An 8,068-nucleotide genomic window follows, 5' to 3' on the forward strand; every position below is an offset into this window, starting at 1 on the left:
CCCTGTAACCTACCATATTATAGTAATATGAGGTGACCTTTCATTTTATTCATTATTAAACTAATCTAAGTGTCAAATAAATAATAACTGATATTTATGAATACATTTTTTTTTAAATTTTACACTCAAAGATAATTCAAGAACCATAAAAAATTTCAATATTATAAACTTTATATACAGAATTATCAAATACTTTGCATTTGCATATTTAGCTTTCAATCAATATGACATATAGGTGTTTTAAAAAAATTAATCTCAGTGGTCTGATTCAACCGGCCCACTGCCCCAGCCAACAAAATTATTTAAAAAATTGAAGAAAAAAAGAAAATTACTGTATAGTGTGAGATGGGTGAAATCCATGGTGGGGCTGGGATGGTATTGACCCCTATCTGTAAAAGTCCTTCCCTGGGATCTATTAAAATTCCTGGATCCGCCACTGAACCTTTCTACTCAAAAAATAAATATGAAGTTGTTTATATTAAATATATTTTAACTATTAACAATTACATAATAAATTGATACATTTTCTGTTAGTCTTGTGACCGACAGTTTTGTTGCTACTTAAACCGTTAAAAATATTGAAATTGAAATATGGTTAGCTTTCACGACTTGTCTATAAAAGGCCTGAAATAGTATTTTATTGATTATACATAATATAATAATTTTATATCTGCAATAATGTTTGTTTATTTGGCCTGTTTTTGTCAATCATTTCTGTGAGGTGAATTTCAGTTGATTGACCTTCAGCAGTTGTTTAACCTTTACCATAACATTTTCTTCTCCTTCAGGACATTCACTCTCCGTAAGTCAGAAACATGTGAGCAGATTGGCATCAAGTTCTTCAAGCAATCTAACCAGGCACTTGGTAAACTCCAAGAATCTTATTGAGAAACACACAGTAGTATCAACCAATCACCTGTCTCCATCGATAAAGCTTCGTCTCATTACACCGGAATGTCCGTTATGGTACAGTGGGACTGATGATTGCCCCTTCAATGAGCCTTATTGGGCATTTTATTGGCCTGGGGGTCAAGCTTTGACCAGGTACAGTAGGAATTAGATATATGGGGCTTGCAATGCCAAACCACCATCAGTATTATAAAAACATGAAAATTTACTTTTTTTAATATATTCATCTTCTCTATGTTAAAGCTTTAAAATGATGGGTCATTTACTGGAATCAACTTACTATTGCTAAGGTTATGAGAAAAAGTATTACAGCTTTGGTGTACTAAAGTATACAATACTGCCACATTCTTATGCTAATTATTCAGTTTAACAATTAGTATCAGTTTAACAATTGGCATTAGTATGCTGGTTTTGGTAAGGTAAGCCTTATACAGTTTTATCGAAATTAGACAAACTGGTAAAAAAAAAAAGGTGAATGCACCAACACTGGCTGCAAGGCTAATATTAAGTAATAATTGAACAAGATGCTACTGCTGATTATCAATTATTGAAAAGCGTTTGGCACAACAGCATTGATGTTCAGTATTTAGGGATTCAAAACAATTCTCATAAGCAGTGGCGGACCTACCAGCGAGGAGTCGGGGGGGGGGGGGAATTTCTCCTCTTTGGACAAGAATGAACCATGGACAATAGGTCAATGAATGAACCCCCTGTTGTCCGACACCACGATGATGATAAACCATCCTAAACCATAAAATCAATCCCTATGAACCCCACTGATTATATTTGGGACCCTGACTGAGGCTCTAGATGACCCATTGGTTCAGAATCCCAGTTTTTTTTAACCCCTATAAAAAATTACTGGCGTCACCTTTACTCATAAGTAACATCAAAATTCATTGCTTTTTTATTTGGACAGGTTCATCCTAGATCATCCTGACATGTTCCGTGGAAAGTCTCTCCTGGATGTTGGCTGTGGGTGCGGTGCATCGGCGATTGCTGGAGCCATGGTTGGAGCAAGGACGGTGTTGGCCAATGACATTGACCCAGGTAATTATGATAATGATGAACTTGATAAAGGTCTGTTCTCTCCTGTCAAGCTCACTATTTCATAGCTTGTATTCTCAACCCCCCCCAATCGGACGAGCATGGTTGTCGAACAAAAAAAAAATACTACTTTGCCTATCTTAATAACGTTATTTTGATTGCCAGTCCATTAATATTTTGGTCCAAAAGCACAATTTGAGTTATACTAAGCCATACAAACTCTCTGTGAACCCAATCCTGGGGATTTATATTCCAGGACCCTGACCGAGGCTGGAGTGGCCTCTTGGAGGATGAAGATTTATGGGTCAATTTAATTGGTTTTAGGACTAATGATAAATTTCCGTAATGCATCAATAATTTTAGGGCACATAGAAAAAATTATTAGATTATCACTTTTTTTTTTTCAAATTGATGAGGGAGGGTGGTTTTTTTTTTTTTTTTTTTTATTGGAACATGAGATTATTCCAGGAGGGACTGTTTATATTTGGTCTGTAATAGTAAATTGTATAAAAACTGGTTTAACTTTATAGTTTTTTAAAGAAAATGAATTTGAAGTCACAAAATTGCATTATTTTATGCTGTTGAAATAATTGATGCGGAGCAACTGCAAAAGTTCTAGTTCCGTAGAACTTAACTCTGCAAGTTGAAATAATTTAGGTATAAGACTAAAATGACTAAACCCCACAGGTTTTCCAAGGGGTACTGTACGAGAGCCCTCATGACCCTTCTATAGTTAAGGGAACACCCAACTCTCACCTCTCAAACCATACTAAAGGTGATCTTCTCATTCCTAAGCCTAATCTAGAAATCTTTAAAACTTCATTTAGCTATAATGCTCCTTACATCTACAACTCTCTTCCACCGATTGTCCGTTCTAATTTCTCTTTCTCTTCTTTCAAATCCAACCTTCTTTCTATCTTCCATCCAACCTTGTGTAATTTTCCCTGTGGCCATCTCTTTTTGTTGCAATATTTTTAATTGTGATTTTGTTCTGTTTTAAATTGTAAATTATTTATCTTTTATAATTTTTCTATTTTTTGTTAGTTCAATTAATTATCTTCTCATTAATTCTTTTGATTATAATATTTTTATTTTTATTATTTTTCTGTCCAATATGTGAATTTTTTAAAATATTTTTTTATTTTAATGTTTTCCTTAAATCATTATTTTATATAATTTATATACTGTAGGCCTATATCTGGTTTTTTTTTTTTGGATGGACCACCCTCACAAAATATTGTTGAAATAAATAAAAATACTTGTAGGCCAGCCCGCCTCGGACCATGTAGGTTATCAATTGCTACTTGCATTCCCAGGTAAAAAAATCTTGCATTTGCTGAATGTACACTGAATCACATGGCCATCATGTAAATACTGTGGAATGCCTCTTTATATTAGAATGTTTGTTTTTTCTTACCAGCATATTTACTTGAATAAACTCCTAGGCATTAAGTTTATGATAAGGTTTTTAAAAGGCAGTTTTCAAGTGAGGCACTATTTTGAAGAATAATACTTTTTTTTTTTTTAATGTAACATGAATGACATATATATAATATGGTATAAATAAATATATTCATATTGTCAGAAATTGAAACTACTACTACAGTGAAAACATATTGTCAGGATTTCATTAGTTTTAATGTGAAACACTTGAATGATGATGTATGTGTTGGTAAGAAATAAGTACGGGAGCGGCAGGAACGCCTAATACATTTTTTTCAGGCTGAAGGGTCCTAACCTATCTTAGCTGGTTTGTAGAATATGGCATCTCTAGATGCTCAGAAATACTGGTGTCCCAAGCAGTGGAACTTCAAAATTCACCTTATGCAAATTAGCACTCCCTCCCTCAACTGACCATCAAGCCCCCACTTCACATTTACGCACCCCCATCAGCACCCCCACTTCAAGACTCATAGATACAGTAAGCCACTGCCCGAAAGCAAGGAGAATCTCCCAGAAAACAACCCATCTCCTGCAAATTCAAAATACTTGCACATTTTTACTACTGTGTTATCTGTCTCACTGAAGTCAGTGCCGATGGGTATCACAATACACAGCAAAATAAGATAAGATGGCCATTGTATTTAACATAGACACTCGCTTGCCTATAGTTAATAAAGCAGTCGTGTTTTTTTTTATAAAATTAGGTATGTTAAGAAAGCTCATTTAAACAGGTCTCCCAAATAGTGGCTTCTTCCAACTTGGGACCCTGGAAATGGCACTCATAATAGATATAAAAATATTTTTCATAACTAGTGTCTTGTGTTTTCAAAAGAAGTTAATTACAAGTACATATTATAAACATCTCATTTTTAAAAAATTGGTCAAAATATTCTAACATTTCTCAAACAATGAAATGTTAATCGCACCTAGGATTCCAGTCATTTTTAACCAAAAAAGTCTATGCAAATAGTATGTGATCTACTGATTTTTATTAAGGTATTACTATCCATACTGCAGACTCAGCAAAGCAATATTTGTTTAAAATTGTTTATTAAAATATCATTAGGAATTTTGGATATTCTAATCAAGAACTAAATATTAAATTGACAAAATATGGCCATTGTGAACAATAAATCAAAAACCTGTTGGTCTAATAACATTGTGGGAAAAAATACATGACATGCAATGCAGTGAAGAAAATTAATTTGAAAACTGAACAGACTCTGTATATTGAATAATAGGCTAAATTTATATAAAATTCCAGTCCAATATCATACCGGTAACTGTTTTAATACAGATACAGATAAATATGTTTGGTTGAATTCAGTGTTAAAAATTACTAAAATATTCCCACAGCTGTTTTCTGATCTCTTGTGTAGTACGACTATAACCTGAAGTGACCTTCATGCTTTTTATAGTTTTTGTAACTTCCATTTAATTCTGGCAAGTAATGCTGGGTCACAGTATGGGGCCTTTATTTGAGAAGGAAATTATCCAAAGTGGGGTTTTTAATCTAATATATACGGCATTTTAATTTTATTTGATTGGATTTGATGTGTTGTTTTCTTTATAGTGGCAATTGATGCTGTGCGATTGAATATGCTTCTCAATAATGTAACCTTGGAAACCTCATCTGAAAACCTTATTGGACATCATTACACAAATTTGGATGTTGTTTTGTTGGGAGATATGTTCTATGATAAGGATTTCTCTAACATGCTCAATGATTGGTTGAAAGAATTGGCAGCAAGAGGAACAACAATTCTGGTTGGTGACCCAGGAAGGGTTTATCTTAGGGACCATCCTATCAGAAGCAAGCTTTTAAAGTTGATGGACTATGAATTACTTGAACAATGCAAACGAGAAAACAATGGGTTGAGTAATGGGTATGTCTGGCAGTTTCAAAGTAATGAGTAGTTATGTTTTCAGGAATGCAATTTCAGTGCTAAGTGGAAGATTTCCGTAGTACCTGATTTATTCCAAATTACACATGCTGTAATTAAAGAGAAAACAACTGCCGTGGAATGTGCCCCCACCAATACTGAATATAGGTTTTGAAAAGGGGATGCTTGGTATAGAAATATTACATCCACTGAACATAGGCAAAGTACAAAACTATATCGATTTTTACGACTACACCATAATTGGTTGTTAACGCTAAAGTAACTTACTTTGCCATTTATTTCCATAAATTTACTATTATTTCTTTCATGTTTTTCAAGAACAAGAAGGTGTGGGAGTATTTAGGTACGCCATTGCCCACCGCAATCATTTATAGCTCCATCATTGAATTTTAAGTTAAACTACTGTACAAAACAAGAACTCTCATTAAGTACTTGGCCTGTAAACATCTAGCAATAAATAGGCAATGCAATAAAGAATTCCATCTACTGTATAAAAAGGATATAAAGTTTCATTGCATTTTTCAAATAGTTTGCTTTATATTCAGGACAAAATTGAATATACTGTACTTGTACCACTTCATACATAGTGACTATGGGTTTTGGTTGTTTTTTTTCCAGATTAAAAACATAGAATTACATTGAAACTTTTAATTATATTTGTTGTGTTTTGTCTAATTTAAGTTAAAATAAATATTATTTTATATTCAATACACAAACAGAAGAAAACAAACGTGAGACAATGTAAAAGATTACAAATTTATTAAACTTCAACAAAATGATAAATTTCTACTATTTGTGCTTTTTAACATTAGTACAAGTATCTATTAAATAAAGAATGTAACTGTTTATATTATATATTTAAAAAAACAATTAAATATTATATAATTTATAAATTATAATTTAAACAAGTGAATCTGCAGTCAATGTATTCCAGTGCCTTTTTTATCGATTTACTGCATTACAATCTGATGATGATGCACTAAGGAACACTTAACACCTGTGAGGTGGTAGAGAAACAGATGTTCCACAAATTTTCATAGAATTAATAATTCTCCATTTTGAGAATGATTATTAATCATCTAGATTCATTAAAACATTTGGAGGCTTCATCTAAACATGTGCCAGCAATCAATAATACTAGTGAGTGAGTTAATGTAATTAACATATAAATATGAAAATGTTTTTATTAAAGGGAGATGAGATATTCTGTAGAACAATAAATACAAAAGTAAATATGGATAGTACAGTTTCTTATGATCTTCCCATCAAGAATGAATTAAAAATATAAAATACATGAGGTCACAAATTTTCATAGAATTAATAATTCTCCATTTTGTGAATGATTGTTAATCATCTAGATTGATTACAACATTTGGAGGCTTCATCTGAACATGTGCCAGCAATCAATATAACTAGTGACATATAAATATGAAAATATATTTTATTAAGGGAGATGAGATATGCTGTAGAACAATAAATACAAAAGTAAATATGGATAGTACAGTCTCTTATGATCTTTACATCAAGAATGAATTAAAAATACAGTATAAAATACATGAGGTCACAAGTAAAGGTTATAAGGTGAGAATTATTTTCTTTATATATTATATTTGATATCTTTGTATTTATAGAATTTGTAAATTATTCAAAAAAGATATGGAATATAGCTGTTCCAACATTAAACATGTATTAATTTTTGACATTTATATGGCACCATTCTTCCATAGTAAAATCTTTGGGTGTATTTTAGCTGTTTCTTGGGTGGGACAACTTTATTATAATCTTAAGTTTCATCAACCAACACTATAAAGAATTACATATTTGTTAATACTATTAGTATTAAAGTATTATGAATACCAAATGAGTAAAAAATAAATGCAATAATGAAAATGTTTGCAAACACAAATAACACAACTTTGATCACATTACATTCCAAAGTTAAAAACACCAACAAAATTGGATACTTTAACATACATGTGTACATATTTTAATTAGAAATTGCTAATATCAATTATAATTTTTGTAATAATTAGTTGATTTATAGGTAGTTATTATGGAAGTCTTACTGCTTGCCAGCAATAATAATAATGTAAAGTAAATGACCCAATAACCACCATGGTGCTAATGGATTTTCAAGAGGGGCTTATTCATGTGCAGCATTTATATGTGTTTAACACATCTTTGCAATATTTGTATGATTATGGAAGAAACTGTTAACTGTTAGTTATTTTCCAGGTGACACAAAGGATCCAGGCACACATTGTATGTACAGTACCTCGATTAAGTGCCGCAAAGTTTATTCAAAACAGAATAAGTCCCAGCAGGGTTTATACGATAGAAACGCTTATTCAAATGAGGCACTTATTAGATCATTTACGGTAATAATGTTAAAATTATGAATGCTAATTTTAATGCCCATTTTAAGCTAAGCTTATGTTGCCCTTGCAATTCAACTGGCCTTTGGCAACTAGGCAGCAACTGTGAGTTCGTGTGAGTTGAAGCAACACAAGTCCTAATTTTTGAAAGTAACTGAAAATTTCCAGATGCTCTGGGATCTGGGAACCAGACAAGCAACTGAGTAACTTTAGTCATTATCTACAAGCAAGCCATGCATACTAAAGTTAGCGTTGTATAGCACTAGTTGTAGACAATCTGCAGTTAGAAACAACATTAGTGCACTTTGCAACATGGCCGTTCCAAGGCAAGCAACGTATAACAAAAATATAAAAGAAATTGCATTGCTTTGCCATGCGATGGCATAACTA

General features: G+C 32.2%; 1 protein-coding gene across 2 annotated transcripts in view; it reads left to right on the forward strand.

The window, feature by feature from the left end:
- Nucleotides 1-6,793, forward strand: part of LOC117113301 (electron transfer flavoprotein beta subunit lysine methyltransferase-like) — a 15,351-nt gene extending 8,558 nt beyond the window's left edge. For both annotated transcript variants that reach the window (XM_033256610.1, XM_033256611.1), the window contains 3 exons: nt 789-1,044; nt 1,829-1,959; nt 4,973-6,793. In XM_033256610.1, coding sequence (XP_033112501.1) covers nt 789-1,044; nt 1,829-1,959; nt 4,973-5,316 — 731 coding nt within the window. In that variant the 3' untranslated portion in view covers nt 5,317-6,793. The remainder of the gene's footprint in view (nt 1-788; nt 1,045-1,828; nt 1,960-4,972) is intronic.
- The last annotated feature ends 1,275 nt before the right edge of the window (nt 6,794-8,068 follow it).

The sequence above is a fragment of the Anneissia japonica genome, unplaced genomic scaffold (genome assembly GCF_011630105.1).
Source record: "Anneissia japonica isolate Jap-2015-1 unplaced genomic scaffold, ASM1163010v1 scaffold287731_len276475_cov178, whole genome shotgun sequence".
Classification (NCBI taxonomy): domain Eukaryota; kingdom Metazoa; phylum Echinodermata; class Crinoidea; order Comatulida; family Comatulidae; genus Anneissia; species Anneissia japonica.